Source organism: Pieris rapae, chromosome 6, assembly GCF_905147795.1.
Source record: "Pieris rapae chromosome 6, ilPieRapa1.1, whole genome shotgun sequence".
NCBI lineage: Eukaryota > Metazoa > Arthropoda > Insecta > Lepidoptera > Pieridae > Pieris > Pieris rapae.
In genome coordinates, this window is record NC_059514.1 from 2,199,455 (window position 1) to 2,215,456 (window position 16,002).

The 16,002-nt window shown below is 32.8% G+C and overlaps 1 protein-coding gene across 1 annotated transcript in view; it reads left to right on the top strand.

The window, feature by feature from the left end:
• Window positions 1-16,002, top strand: part of LOC110994325 (hemicentin-1-like) — an 87,692-nt gene that overhangs the window by 19,207 nt on the left and 52,483 nt on the right. The window contains exons 7-13 of the mRNA XM_045628680.1: window positions 10,802-10,933; window positions 11,723-11,866; window positions 12,381-12,512; window positions 13,305-13,448; window positions 13,963-14,094; window positions 14,884-15,027; window positions 15,542-15,673. Coding sequence (XP_045484636.1) covers window positions 10,802-10,933; window positions 11,723-11,866; window positions 12,381-12,512; window positions 13,305-13,448; window positions 13,963-14,094; window positions 14,884-15,027; window positions 15,542-15,673 — 960 coding nt within the window. The remainder of the gene's footprint in view (window positions 1-10,801; window positions 10,934-11,722; window positions 11,867-12,380; window positions 12,513-13,304; window positions 13,449-13,962; window positions 14,095-14,883; window positions 15,028-15,541; window positions 15,674-16,002) is intronic.

The window sequence follows — 16,002 nt, forward strand, 5'->3', positions numbered from 1 at the left end:
AACAAAAAAGTATTCTTCAAAAAATTTCGTATCTCAACGGGGAACCAAGTTATTATGAAAAAACTGAATTTAACCCTTTTTTCAGGATGGTGGAAATTGCACAAGGTTATTTTGGTCGACAATTTGAACTTAAGCTTTTCTAGCCGCCCCCCACGTAATATCCAAAATATGGCTTTCTCGGTATATTTTCTTTTCTAACCGGATTTTTCCGACGTCATGATTGGACTAGTTATGGAAATTCAGTTTTAGATTATTAAATAGGTATTAAGTAATTATGTAGTAATTTGTTGAATGAATACAACTTTATAAAACATGTGGATGGCATAAACCTAAACATAAAATGTTGTCTATTTACTACTAAAGTTTCTTTTTCTGCCTAGATACTAGTATTTTTCTTACCTCCTAACGTTCTTATTTAATCAATAGGTAACATTCCTACTGACGGATGATTGTGGTCAAAGAGATAGTCTTAATTACAAAGTATACAAGAAACTCGCTAAAGTTACAGGGGGTGAGGTGTTTAATATCGAAAGGGACGAAGTACAAACGGTATGTATATACCTTACTAATTACAAACTTATAAGGAAGTCGTTCGGTAATTAGAGACTGTTTGACTCAGTATTATTACTAGCTGACCCGGCTAACTTCGTTCCGCCTAACAGTCTAACATGAGTAGTATTATGGTGTAACTTTAGTTAAACTTGATTTAGGATTTCATTGTGGTAATAATGATTGCAACATTTTTGCAATAAAAGAAATGTTTATTTTTTTTGTTTGTTTCGCAATGCCAAGCAATTTGGCATTTTGGCATAGAAAATTTTAACATCCTAATGTTCTCCTCTACTCTCTGGTGCCAATGTTGCTATACTGCATTTTTCATGTCTTCGATTTAGATCAAAGCCTAGTTATGTGTCGCCTCATCCACCTCCAGATAGGAATTTCTTGAACGGACACGAAATCGATGTATTGTAATGCGACATTTTATTGCTGATTCTGCTATTCAGAGCGGAGAAGAATCCACCAAAAATGAGTTTAACTAACATCGGTCCAGCTGATCATGAGTTATATGTGGTATAACTAATACGACTTGGTTTTCTATTTATCTTAATATATATATTTCTTGTGTGCGTGTGTATGTGACTGAACTCCTCCTAAACGACTGGACCAATTTTGATGAAATTTTTTGTGTGTGTTCGTGGAGATTCGAGAATGGTTTAGATTCACAATTATGTCCGCTGGACAATGTTTTTTTAAATTAATTAGTAGTTGTTGATTTTGGAATGTTTTACATTGGATCCGACAGACGGCGCTACCATCGCACTGTCAAATTTTAAATAATATTCGAATTTTAATTTTAGTCTGTCCCGACAGTTAGCGCTGCGATCAAATTAAAAAAAAGTTTTGTGATCATTGTGTTATTGTAGACCATGTGCTGGATCGTTAGATATTGTCATAACATTTGAATAATAATTTTCATCAAAATGGTCCAGGATGTTTTAGCTTATTAAAAAAAGTTTGAAATTTTCAAATTAAAGACGTATAGACAAGACAACGTCTGTCGGATCCGCTAGTTATGTTATAATAATTATGATCTATACACGTGGCTCTAAAGTAGGACTTTGAAGTATCACTAGGAAGTTTATATGTATATTAAAGTTTTTGTTTAATTATTTAGGAATAGAAATAGATAAATAGAGTAATAATATTGATTTTTACTATAAGAACAACAACTAAAAACATTTCATGTATTTCGAAATCGAAAAGTTGGTATGAAGTACAGTCGCCAATACTTATACAAATACTTTTATGACTTTTCAAAGTAATCTCCGTTCCTCTCTACACATCGTCAAAATCGATGGAACCACTGAGAAAAGTAGTGGGCCCATTCTTCCTTAGGAGTCTCTTCTATGGCATTTTCAAACGCTTTCACCGCATCTTCAGGGACCGTAAAGTGAATATCTCGAATTTTATCCTTAGTTCTTGGGATTAAATGAAATTCGTAAGGCACCAGGTCAGGACTATATGGCGAATGACTCATTATCTTGACACCTACCATAGTCAAATATTCAACAATCCGTTTTGTGGAGTGCGCTGAAGCATTGTCGTGGTGAAGAAGGATCCTGCTTCGAGGAGGCTACTTCGATGCAAAGAGCGATTGACATATCGGTCTACAGTAACTGTCCTTCCATCTTCCAGCACAACTGTCGCGAAATGACCTTTTCGACCAAAGAATGAGGCAATCATCTTTTTTCCCGGACCTTTCTTTACCTTAGTTGGCCGATCCTCGACAGGAAACACCCACTGAGCTGATTGTCTTTTGGTTTTGGGTTCGTAGCAATATATGCAGCTTTCATAACCTGTGACGATATGAACAAAAGCATTTGAGTCAACGCCGTTGAACTTATCTAAACCTGACACCAGTCGTCGTCGGTTTAAATATGTCGGTACAGAACTTCCAGACGGCTAAATGTTCGTGTGTTATTTTTTGAAGTTGACTTATACTAATAGGCTTAGGCTTGCCCGTATCTGCTGATAGGTCACTCACTTATCTTCTCCTATTATGCGTGGCCCAGCATTGATGTTATCTTCAGTAGTCGCTGTGTAATGACGAACGTCACGCGGATCATCATTGAGATTGCTTCTGCTTAAAATCGCCCTTAAAATATTTTACAAAAATATATAAAAAATGAATGTAATATACTACATTAAATTACCAATGAGTTCTAAAATTGAAATTCGACCAAAGTTTTCATTAGCAATGTTTCTAACTGGCCAGTTCTAAATATTTCAGTGTTACCATCGTGCCATGAAGTCTATTCACCTTGTATCCATGACAATACCAGCCATGTTTTTCGAGTATTTCATATTCCTTCTGCTTAAGGAGCGGTCAACTAATAAGTCACACAATTTTTGGGGATTAAACATAAAAGTTGCCATTTTTTGGTGTAAAGTATCAGAAAGTCGAAAATAATATCAGCGGTCAGCGGTATCTCCAAAAAAAAAAGAAAATGAATTTAAATTACTGTACCTAATTAAATTACTTCAATAATTAAAACTTAAATAAATAAGAAAACTGAATCGGCCCGATATGAGATACACGATCAATGATCAATATTATAGACTTATTCCTAATTGAGAATTGACCGGTCCGATGTTAGGTATCCGGTCAACGTTGGTTTCTGTCGTCCATTTCCTTTTATAACGGTGTTATGCGGTATAAAAAGATTGCAATGGATATGTAAAATGTTCTACTTATCCGCCTTGAGCAATAATATTATAAAAAGTCTGTCTTTTATGAGTTAGTCTTAAAACCATGTGATTTAAAATTGGAAATGAATTTGGTTTCAGATAATGGATTATATAATTCATACAATTAAATATAAGTTTCAAAAAATATACAATCGAAACTTTCCAGCTGATGTCAATGAAAAAATAACAACAGAAATTCCTGTAAGTAAAAACAGTATACTTATATATACCGCTCATTTCAGAGGCAAAGAGTAAGAATATACTTCTCTCTCAAGGGCCGGTAACACAAAATTTGGGCGTCCCGTATGCTCTCTACCCCCCAATACAAATTTAGTAAAACCGTTTAATTTATGGGTCAATGTCCCATTTATAAGATCCCGTTAAAGGGGTATGGATTAGAATTTTTTTTACATGTTTTATTAATAAATAAAAGGTAGTCCATGCTTAATAAATCTCATATGATTGTTACGTTATACGGTTTTTGCGTATCATAAATCATGAATGAAATTTTAATTGGCTGTTAACAGTTATATACTTAACTATTACAAGTAGGTGATCAGTCCTTTTATATATGTACTGCTTATATCATTTTACTATTGAAACTAATATTATCATGATAAGTTATTAAATAGCAAATAACAACAACATAAACACGTTATTTTGTAATTAAAATAATATTTTATTTAGTTTTCAGTTGATACCAAAGTACAGTCTCTTATGCTGTCTTTTGTGGGTAATGATCCTTATATTGTTGTGAAAGATTCCAAAGGTAATGAAGTAAAAACCGAAACAATTCTGGAGTCAAAGGAAACTTATGTAAGTTAAACAGTAAATATATAAATTTAATATTCTGTTTTTTTTTATAGAACAGGGGGCAAACGAGCAGGAGGCTCGCCTGATGTTAAGTGATACCGCCGCCCATGGACACTCTCAATGCCAGACGGCTCGCGAGTGCGTTGCCGGCCTTTTAAGAATTGGTACGCTCTTTTCTGTAATTGATATTGGTGTTGTGAAAGTGGTGCTGCCTTTTTTCTTTGATCTGGGCCCCAGATTCATGTAACTGTTCTCTGTAATGTAATGATCGTTTGTTAATCTAATACATGCCATTTGATACCGTGCCCCAGCCGAGGATCGAACCTACGACCTCAGCGATGAGACTCACGCTAAAGCCACTAGGCCAACACTGCTCAAGATTCTGTAATTACTACGCTATAGAAATAGCTATAGAAGCAATATAAGTATGTGTTTAGGATGAATTATCTATATGAAGAAATCATAAATATTATAAATTTTATTTTTTATTTAACTTCCAACATTTGAAGGTTACTTTGAAATAATATCTGCGGAAATGACGGAAAAGATTAACTGTGATTAATTGGAAACGGATAACATCAGCTTTTAAATACCACGTTTTAAATAAATTGCTATTTAACTAGGTTTGTCAAAAACAAAAAAAAAGGATTCAGAGGGAATGTTTGTCACTGACAGCACTTTTCGCTATGAATTAGTTTCCTTAAAGAACCAAATTTCCTTTGACTAGCAAGACTTGAGGTCAGATCGTTGAATAAAACCTATGCGTTGATTGATACCTACCAAAAGTTTAAAGTATAATGAAATTTTAGATAATTAAAATAGATCCAGCAGTGGCCGGTGATTTTACAGCTGCAATAAAAAGCTACGGCGAATCAAATCTTGATATTACGGCATCTACTGACGTATCATTTCAATATGGATTTTTAGTTCTACCGCCGACAACTGTTGAGGATTGCAAGAAGGCTGTTCCAAGGCCCGTAGCAGGTTTGTTTGATCATTTCACTCTCCCACATACCTTCTATTTTAAATACTTTACATTTTAATACATTAGGTTATATTTCTATCATCTTTTGGTAAAGGTTTCCAATAAATCCCACCATTACTGTTCGCAACGTGCCACTTGATAATCTAATGCGATATACCACCTGCTGTTTCCTCTATCTGGTCTATCCCACTAATCCGACTTCCTCTTTCCACTAAACCGCGTGTTTTGTACCTTAGGCACTAGTTTAATATATTATTTTCCCACTTCTCTGTGCCTCTTATGAGACACGCCCATTTCCACATAAGTTTATTTATTTTTATTGTGACATCTGCTACTTACTAAGAAAGAAGGATCTTCATAATGATGCATTCTTTATTTCACCCGTTATTGGTTTCGTATCATATATCGTTCTATCGATCAATACACCCATAGTTCAAAACTTTTCTGCATTCTGCATTTTATTCTTGAATAGTGATTGTAACCATGAACCACGGAAGAGACGTACTCGCTCACAACATAGCGTGCGGAATAGCGTAACAAATAATTTTATCAGAAGAATTTTGTTTGAAATAAAGTATTAATACTTATTTTATTTATTATTATCCTGACTATGAATGTCAAATCAAATTTCAGCTACATAACACGATGACATGCCATCGTATAGTCTTTTGTTTTAAATAATGTTCCTTGGATTATGCACCTTTACCTAGACGATTAAATGCTTTAATCTAGATATGGGGTGATAAGATAATGATCTTAGATTTATTAAATTACGTATATTTTTTTAGGTGAAAAGACACACCTAACTATTGAGTTATCATATAATGGAAATGATGTGGAACTGCAATCTGCCGAAATACTGGACTTGGAAGGAAATTTATTAGAAAAATATCCACTTCGCGTAATTAAAAAGGGAGACAATTTTTATGTGACAGACGAGTTTATTTCACCAAGTGACATGTTTAGAATCACTGTAAGTGTATGTTTGATGCTTAATTTAGAGAAATTATATTAAAGCCCTGGTAAATCTGATTAATTTATTCAAGAATTTATTAATTTATAAAAAAGAGCTATTCAGATAGCGCTAGTACACTTTACACAAGTGGACATATAGAAAAAGAAATTCTTCAGGATTATAATATTTACGATGTTTTTATCAAGGAGGAGTAATAAGAATTGCGTAAAAAACTACTGAACAGTCCAACGTTGCGACATGATGCGCGAGTGGTCGGGTACTCGAGTTAGGGTACTCGAATTATCTGAAAATCAAATCTTAAAATAAGTTTAAATACAATAAAACATAACTATAATCCGTAAAAAAGTGTTTTTCTTTAAATAGAATCTTATTGAAATTTCAGCGTGCGTTGCGTCGCGCCGTATAATTGTCAGTTAATAACTATTACTACTACTTTTAAATTTAAAGGTTAATGGCATCATCACATCGACAAAAGAAAACATAAGAAGATATTCCACATCAGCTGTTGACCCTTGGAATAAAAAATCTGGTTCGTTTACATAAATTAATTTGTTAGTTAACATTGATCAGATATTTTAATGCCTTTAAGGTTTCTCTACGCATTTAGTATTTTAAAGTGATAATGAGCAGATGAGAGTGACATAATACAGAGTTTTTTTAAATATACCTAATACGGTACACCTGATGTGTCCGAACAATAAAATAAAAAATGATTAGTAGACAAAGAACAGTCACAATATTCACAAAGTTAGTCACTTTCGCAGATGACAATGACATCAACTTAAAGAACGAAACAAATTTTATTTTTTTTTACTCAATGGCTTTTAGGAACTGACAGTGAAAAAGAAGTGAAGCCAATAATAGATGAACTAAAAATCACAAACGATGAGAAAACCTCAAAAATTCAAATAACCTGCAATGTTAAAGGTTTTCCTGAACCCGATATTCTTTTGACTGATGCTGCTGGCGTGTTTTATATTGGCAAGGTATTAAAGTTAAATGATTTTGGTATATTGTAAAATCAGATTTTAAAAAACTTAATTAAATACAAGTATTTAGACGTACTTTAAAAATATCTGTACAATCCAAATAATATAAAAACATTTTTTTGTGTCTATACTCCTTGGCGAGTCTTCGACTCCCGGCGATATAATTTAAGTACTTAATGTTACAGAAAATATCAATTGACGTATCATCATACGTCAGTATATTTGAAACAACGGACGATATAGATAATATTTTCATTTGTAAAACCAATAATTCGATGGGATTTGATGAAAAATCGATTGATTTCAAATCTTTGTCAGAAGCTCCGAAGATCGATGCATCTGTAAATGAGTATTTCAAAGAGATGGGTCAAAGCCTTCACATATTTTGCAGGTATTTTAATTTTCAGTAAAACACGCTGTTCAGATTTGTCTTAATCATTTCTCGGTTCCTCTCAAAGTGGCGAAGACTCCTTCAAGCCCTTAATTATCGTGGTGACCCTGCTTTGAGATAATCCCACCACCTCCGTCCTTTGATCCTACCCGTAGGGCTCCGTCTGTTACCTTAGGTCTCTTGGTGGCATCCCGTACTTATCTATATATTCACTATTTATGTGTTAGGGTACGTCTGTAGGGTTGTGAGGTTATTTCGTCTCAACCTCTCATATTATATTTAGTCATCTAGTGCAGCTTGCTCAAACATACATTAAATATACTATACAGTTACTCCTGACATTCAATACATATAAATTTTAAACACACATTTCACAGTCCACTGACTAGCAAGCTGTACACACGCAGAAAAAGAAAAAAACAAAGACACTTGATAATGACAGTTTTGGTTTAGATGTCTTTAAGTATCTACTATTTTGATTTCATTTATTTTTAAGTGAAACTTTTATTGCGACTTCCAACAAGGTTGCGTCAAACGTTTAACTCTACCATAGAGGGTGTATAATAAAACTTTTCCTAAAAAAGTGTGTGCGCGTAACCTTTACACGCGATTGAAGTAAAACTTCTTTAGCGTTAACGGCATATATCACTGAAATGAATTAATATCAACTTAAATAATAAATATCATATTATAATTTAATTGTATTTTGTTCGCGCTAAATGGGTGTCGGTCAAAGAAGGATGACACTTCGATTTGACTTTGACACACGAACCGGAGACGATAACGGTGGCGTCCCGTCATAATAGTTGCAATAAAACCGCTGTCGCGTGCGCATTGAATACCGCATAACCGTACCGCATTTCCGTTTATATAATAGATTTAAGGATCCCGGATTTGGAGTGAGGCACAACACCGTTGATGGTAAGTGTTAGTCATAGTCTTATCGTTTGTGGATTCCTTTTTAATTATACTGACACGCGATAGCCGAACCAGCGCAAATTTATTTCACCGTGGGAAGGGATCATCCTGGATATAGTTTCCGGATACCCAGGCCCACACATCTCTTTTGAAAAAATATTTCATGTTCTTCACAAAGATTATTCAAATACAAATGTTATATCAGCACATGTCGATATATATATTTGTTATTAAATATTATAGAATGTCGCCATCGTCAGAAAATTTATTATTAATTTACTTATTTTAAAAGTAATATTAATAAGTATATTTAGAGATTTTCAAAAACTCCAATTTATTTATTATTTAAAACTGTTGTTTTGATGTGAAACATCTATAGCCGCACGTAAAACCGATTTCTGGCGTGGCGACGCATGCCGTGGCGACGCATCGCCACGCTATATGATATACAGTCTAAATACAGTTGTAAATTTCACATTAAAAATATTTAATGAAAATAATGTTTATTCAACAAATAGTCATCGTTATCTGGAAAAAAATCGTAATATTTGATTTTATCATTATGACATATTTAGTTTCTATCACAATCTGTTCTTTTCTGCATATTACTTTTACAAAAGAATGTCGATGTTTTACATCTGCCAGGCGTCCCGTGACAGCTATAATTTTTTTTTATGAATTATAAAAAAAAATTATAGCTTTTATTCACTTTACTATACTCTTATACAACTTTGTTTATTTTTATATAGAATATACCAGATTTTTAAGATAATAATTTGGTATTAATTTACGTCTTCCAAAATGGTAAAATACGAAACTAAGCGAAAAAATCAGGCCGTATATATAACAAAAGAAAAGCAAGCTAGGATGTATTTTCATTTTAAATATAAATATACTAATAATAACTTATTTACACGAATCAGTATCAAATTAAACGAGTGAATGCTATCCAAAATAATCACTACCAAGAAATTGACTTAAATCAGTTCAAATAATGCACCACTAGATGGCGCTGACATAATTATAAAACGCGCTATCGTTATTATTTTTAAATAGCGGAAACTACACAGACAGCGTTACTTCCGTCAGAAAAAATACTGAGCTACAGCCTAGTCGCGCTCAAAGAAGTTTTACTTCAAAGAACTTTTCCCTTTAACACCAGTGTTTCTTCTCTTATATCAGTCGTATTCTTCCCTTTCACTGTCTCCTTCTCTGTAAGGTGGCTGTCCTACTGAAACTCTCCACTTTATTCGGTCGGCAGACGCCTGAGAATCGTGACTTGCCACCCTTTCCACATCCTTTTGCCTCCACCTAATTATAGTGTTTCGAGTGACATGACAACTATAAATGGTGAACAAATAAATTGGGTAAAAAGGTTGAATCAGAAACGGAAACTTTTTGGTGATTCAACCTTTTTCTTTATTTTTTGTCTGTGTACATTATAGTACGTGTAGAATAGATTTACGTTCGTAATTCAAATTTTAGTTTAGATATAACCTTTTTTTTACATTACAGGGTTACAAAAGGAAAACCAAAGCCCTCAATTAAATGGTTCTACAAACATCCATCATCGAATGAATTTTTGAAATTGCCTATTAACGGGAAAACGTTACATATAGACAAGTTGGGTGTAGGCGATGACCTACAACGATACAAATGTGAGGCTAATAATACGAAAGGCTTCGACTCAGCGGATTTTCAAGTATTTGTATTATGTAAGTTTGAATAACGATTTTAAAATATTACAATTAAGTAAAGGATGTCTACGTATTACAATATATATATTGTTGATATGGTTAAATAACATCAACAATTTTTATAATACCACAGATGCTCCATCGATTGTGAATGATTTAATTTCGAAAAAATTAACGGCTGTTGTTGGAGATAGATCTTTGAAAATACCTTGTAACGCCACCGGAAATCCGAAACCAGACATTATATGGATGAAAGATGGATTACCTCTTAATCTAGGTAATATTAATTTGTTAAAAATTGTATGAAAGTAAATAAACATCCTACAACTCGAAACAACTTTATACGATATTATATACTAGTATATACACACACACCCATTCACATACTCACACATTCACCCATAATTAATATCTTTTACGTTGTGTTTGATTAGTTGTAACACTTTAACAATTTTTTCTCAAAAAAAATCTGTTTACATATGTAACATTGACCACGGTATAATCTTTATATACACTCATAACACAGCGACTAGCGATAAATGAATTTTATCACAACCTTCAATAAATGAATTAAGTTTTAAGCGTGCATGGATATATTTATAAACATACATATTTAATAAACCCAAACAATTTTAAACCCGTATATTAGTATTTGATATTCGTACTTACTATGCTAATTTAGAATACGAAAAAATACTGAATCAAAGATAACAAGTAATTCTGAAAGGTTCTAGTAAAAAGCTTTCAACTGACCGAAAAATGACACATTGTTTTTAAATACAGGTACAAATTATTTCGTCGAAAATGGAACATTAATAATAAGAGACATAGATATTGGTGTTGCGGGTAGTCTGATCTGCAACGCGACAAACAAGTTTGGAAATGCAAGTGAGACATTTGACGTTGACGTTTTATGTAAGTTTTATTTTATTTCATTTCGGTTATCACCTTATGAATCGCTCTGAATAAAAACGCAGCGCTACGATGGTGGCAGACTTTTTTTGCGGTCGTTCGCAGGGTTTGGCAGCTGCATATAGTATACGCCTAGAACTATTTAATAACCTTCCCAAAAGTTATAGATCACTGCCGTGTAATGCTTTCAAGGGGAATTTGGTTTAATTTCCAATGCCAAGGTGCCTTTATAGCGTGGGCGAGTATTTGGACCGTTCGTTTGGCAACAATTAAAAAAAAACCTTATTTTATTTTTATGACATAGTGCTGATGTTCTTGTTATGTGACTGAATGAAAATTAATATAACATTTGCATGCCTATGTCTAGGTGGCTAATTTATATAATTGATCGATGTCAATGCACCATTTTCTTGCAAATAAATGATTTATTATTATTACTTTTTGCAAAAAAACGTGTGTGTAGTTATGTTCACGCGTTAAAAGTTACGGTAACGACTAAAAAATTACATACACGAATTTGATGTTACTGATAGTTATGTAGAGGTCTCGCAGGACTAATACTCGGAACACCTCCAGGTGATTTTCACTGTAACAGTGGCGTCTAAGTATTTAAAAAAAAATCGTGCAACGTATTGAAATTCGTAAACAAACCGTTAATTTTCTACTTTTCTATTAGTTATTAGAAATGTGACATTTTGCATTAAAAATCGATGTTTATTTAACCCGTTATTTTAGCATTCAAATTATATGTAAAATTACAGTAATAATAACATAATTTTTACTATACTACAGATGCTCCATCGATTGTGAATGATTTAACTTCGAGAAAATTAACGGCTGTTGTTGGAGATAGATCTTTGGAAATACACTGTAACGCCACCGGAAATCCGAAACCAGACATTTTATGGATGAAAGATGGATTACCTCTTACTCTAGGTAACATTAATTTGTTAAAAATTGTATGAAAGTAAATAAACATCCTACAACTCGAAACAACTTTATACGATATTATATACTAGTACATACACACACACCCATTCACATACTCACACATTCAACCATAATTAATATCCTTTACGTTGTGTTTGATTAGTTATAACACTTAAACAATTTTTTCAAAAAGAAAAATCCGTTTACATAATATGTACCTAATATTGACCACGGTATAATCTTTATATACACTCATAACACAGCGACTAGCGATAAATGAATTTTATCACAACCTTCAATAAATGAATTAAGTTTTAAGCGTGCATGGATATATTTATAAACATACATATTTAATAAACCCAAACAATTTTAAACCCGTATATTAGTATTTGATATTCGTACTTACTATGCTAATTTAGAATACGAAAAAATACTGAATCAAAGATAACAAGTAATTCTGAAAGGTTCTAGTAAAAAGCTTTCAACTGACCGAAAAATGACACATTGTTTTTAAATACAGGTACAAATTATTTCGTCGAAAATGGAACATTAATAATAAGAGACATAGATATTGGTGTTGCGGGTAGTCTGATCTGCAACGCGACAAACAAGTTTGGAAATGCAAGTGAGACATTTGACGTTGACGTTTTATGTAAGTTTTATTTTATTTCATTTCGGTTATCACCTTATGAATCGCTCTGAATAAAAACGCAGCGCTACGATGGTGGCAGACTTTTTTTGCGGTCGTTCGCAGGGTTTGGCAGCTGCATATAGTATACGCCTAGAACTATTTAATAACCTTCCCAAAAGTTATATATAGATCACTGCCGTGTAATGCTTTCAAGGGGAATTTGGTTTAATTTCCAAAATCAAGGTGCCTTTATAGCGTGGGCGAGTATTTGGACCGTTCGTTTGGCAACAATTAAAAAAAACCTTATTTTATTTTTATGAAATAGTGCTGATGTTCTTGTTATGTGACTGAATGAAAATTAATATAACATTTGCATGCCTATGTCTAGGTGGCTAATTTATATAATTGATCGATGTCAATGCACCATTTTCTTGCAAATAAATGATTTATTATTATTACTTTTTGCAAAAAAACGTGTGTGTAGTTATGTTCACGCGTTAAAAGTTACGGTAACGACTAAAAAATTACATACACGAATTTGATGTTACTGATAGTTATGTAGAGGTCTCGCAGGACTAATACTCGGAACACCTCCAGGTGATTTTCACTGTAACAGTGGCGTCTAAGTATTTAAAAAAAAATCGTGCAACGTATTGAAATTCGTAAACAAACCGTTAATTTTCTACTTTTCTATTAGTTATTAGAAATGTGACATTTTGCATTAAAAATCGATGTTTATTTAACCCGTTATTTTAGCATTCAAATTATATGTAAAATTACAGTAATAATAACATAATTTTTACTATACTACAGATGCTCCATCGATTGTGAATGATTTAACTTCGAGAAGATTAACGGCTGTTGTTGGAGATAGATCTTTGGAAATACACTGTAACGCCACCGGAAATCCGAAACCAGACATTTTATGGATGAAAGATGGATTACCTCTTACTCTAGGTAACATTAATTTGTTAAAAATTGTATGAAAGTAAATAAACATCCTACAACTCGAAACAACTTTATACGATATTATATACTAGTACATACACACACACCCATTCACATACTCACACATTCACCCATAATTAATATCCTTTACGTTGTGTTTGATTAGTTATAACACTTAAACAATGTTTTCAAAAAGAAAAATCCGTTTACATAATATGTACCTAATATTGACCACGGTATAATCTTTATATACACTCATAACACAGCGACTAGCGATAAATGAATTTTATCACAACCTTCAATAAATGAATTAAGTTTTAAGCGTGCATGGATATATTTATAAACATACATATTTAATAAACCCAAACAATTTTAAACCCGTATATTAGTATTTGATATTCGTACTTACTATGCTAATTTAGAATACGAAAAAATACTGAATCAAAGATAACAAGTAATTCTGAAAGGTTCTAGTAAAAAGCTTTCAACTGACCGAAAAATGACACATTGTTTTTAAATACAGGTACAAATTATTTCGTCGAAAATGGAACATTAATAATAAGAGACATAGATATTGGTGTTGCGGGTAGTCTGATCTGCAACGCGACAAACAAGTTTGGAAATGCAAGTGAGACATTTGACGTTGACGTTTTATGTAAGTTTTATTTTATTTCATTTCGGTTATCACCTTATGAATCGCTCTGAATAAAAACGCAGCGCTACGATGGTGGCAGACTTTTTTTGCGGTCGTTCGCAGGGTTTGGCAGCTGCATATAGTATACGCCTAGAACTATTTAATAACCTTCCCAAAAGTTATAGATCACTGCCGTGTAATGCTTTCAAGGGGAATTTGGTTTAATTTCCAATGCCAAGGTGCCTTTATAGCGTGGGCGAGTATTTGGACCGTTCGTTTGGCAACAATTAAAAAAAAACCTTATTTTATTTTTATGACATAGTGCTGATGTTCTTGTTATGTGACTGAATGAAAATTAATATAACATTTGCATGCCTATGTCTAGGTGGCTAATTTATATAATTGATCGATGTCAATGCACCATTTTCTTGCAAATAAATGATTTATTATTATTACTTTTTGCAAAAAAACGTGTGTGTAGTTATGTTCACGCGTTAAAAGTTACGGTAACGACTAAAAAATTACATACACGAATTTGATGTTACTGATAGTTATGTAGAGGTCTCGCAGGACTAATACTCGGAACACCTCCAGGTGATTTTCACTGTAACAGTGGCGTCTAAGTATTTAAAAAAAAATCGTGCAACGTATTGAAATTCGTAAACAAACCGTTAATTTTCTACTTTTCTATTAGTTATTAGAAATGTGACATTTTGCATTAAAAATCGATGTTTATTTAACCCGTTATTTTAGCATTCAAATTATATGTAAAATTACAGTAATAATAACATAATTTTTACTATACTACAGATGCTCCATCGATTGTGAATGATTTAACTTCGAGAAAATTAACGGCTGTTGTTGGAGATAGATCTTTGGAAATACACTGTAACGCCACCGGAAATCCGAAACCAGACATTTTATGGATGAAAGATGGATTACCTCTTACTCTAGGTAACATTAATTTGTTAAAAATTGTATGAAAGTAAATAAACATCCTACAACTCGAAACAACTTTATACGATATTATATACTAGTACATACACACACACCCATTCACATACTCACACATTCAACCATAATTAATATCCTTTACGTTGTGTTTGATTAGTTATAACACTTAAACAATTTTTTCAAAAAGAAAAATCCGTTTACATAATATGTACCTAATATTGACCACGGTATAATCTTTATATACACTCATAACACAGCGACTAGCGATAAATGAATTTTATCACAACCTTCAATAAATGAATGAAGTTTTAAGCGTGCATGGATATATTTATAAACATACATATTTAATAAACCCAAACAATTTTAAACCCGTATATTAGTATTTGATATTCGTACTTACTATGCTAATTTAGAATACGAAAAAATACTGAATCAAAGATAACAAGTAATTCTGAAAGGTTCTAGTAAAAAGCTTTCAACTGACCGAAAAATGACACATTGTTTTTAAATACAGGTACAAATTATTTCGTCGAAAATGGAACATTAATAATAAGAGACATAGATATTGGTGTTGCGGGTAGTCTGATCTGCAACGCGACAAACAAGTTTGGAAATGCAAGTGAGACATTTGACGTTGACGTTTTATGTAAGTTTTATTTTATTTCATTTCGGTTATCACCTTATGAATCGCTCTGAATAAAAACGCAGCGCTACGATGGTGGCAGACTTTTTTTGCGGTCGTTCGCAGGGTTTGGCAGCTGCATATAGTATACGCCTAGAACTATTTAATAACCTTCCCAAAAGTTATAGATCACTGCCGTGTAATGCTTTCAAGGGGAATTTGGTTTAATTTCCAATGCCAAGGTGCCTTTATAGCGTGGGCGAGTATTTGGACCGTTCGTTTGGCAACAATTAAAAAAAACCTTATTTTATTTTTATGAAATAGTGCTGATGTTCTTGTTATGTGACAGAATG